The sequence below is a fragment of the Anneissia japonica genome, unplaced genomic scaffold (genome assembly GCF_011630105.1).
Source record: "Anneissia japonica isolate Jap-2015-1 unplaced genomic scaffold, ASM1163010v1 scaffold8349_len9114_cov115, whole genome shotgun sequence".
Lineage (NCBI taxonomy): Eukaryota > Metazoa > Echinodermata > Crinoidea > Comatulida > Comatulidae > Anneissia > Anneissia japonica.
Window position 1 is genome coordinate 1 of NW_022738243.1, and position 565 is coordinate 565.

General features: G+C 33.6%; 1 protein-coding gene across 1 annotated transcript in view; it reads right to left on the reverse strand.

Annotated features, from left to right (window-relative positions):
- Positions 1 to 21: 21 nt before the first annotated feature.
- LOC117117511 (tripartite motif-containing protein 2-like) overlaps positions 22 to 565 on the reverse strand; it is a gene marked incomplete at its 3' end in the record, with an annotated part of 1,108 nt that continues 564 nt past the window's right edge. The window contains exons 2-3 of the mRNA XM_033261816.1: positions 268 to 485; positions 22 to 183 (exon numbers count right to left, since the gene is read on the reverse strand). Of these exons, the coding sequence (XP_033117707.1) occupies positions 22 to 183; positions 268 to 485 (380 nt within the window). The remainder of the gene's footprint in view (positions 184 to 267; positions 486 to 565) is intronic.

Consider the following 565-nt stretch of genomic DNA (forward strand, 5'->3'; position numbering starts at 1 on the left):
TGCTGCCCTCAAATCTTTTACAGTCCCTATAGCACATTGTCTCAATGAAGTCATTTGCTGTTTGTCTATGAAGTAGTAAATTTCTCCATTATCATCTGGCTCTGTTTTTGGTAATTCATTGATTCTGTCCCTGAGTGCTGTAACTACTGTTTCACTTGACTGCATTGCAGTGCCTTCATCACTCTTCAATAATTGATTAAAAAAAGACAGTTTTGTTTTTATATCGGATAATATTGCTTTAAATTCATCCATTTGTACATCATTCACCTTCTTTTTTCTTTTGTAGATTGTCTCTACTTCGTTTTTCATTTTGTCTCTATTCTCCTTTACTTTTTTGAATATTTCTTCAACATGATTGTCTATGTCTCTCAAACATGTGTCTTTACATTGGTCTAATTTTGTAGCATTCTGAATAACAGCTTTGAGACCATCTTCTAATTTGTTGACAAAGTGTTGGGCAGATTTTTCCAAGGTGGCTGAAGTTTCTTTAAATATTTGGAATGCGTCTGAAATGTTGATTGATTTGTGTTTTCCATCCCATGCATTGTGGTCCATAAGTATACAA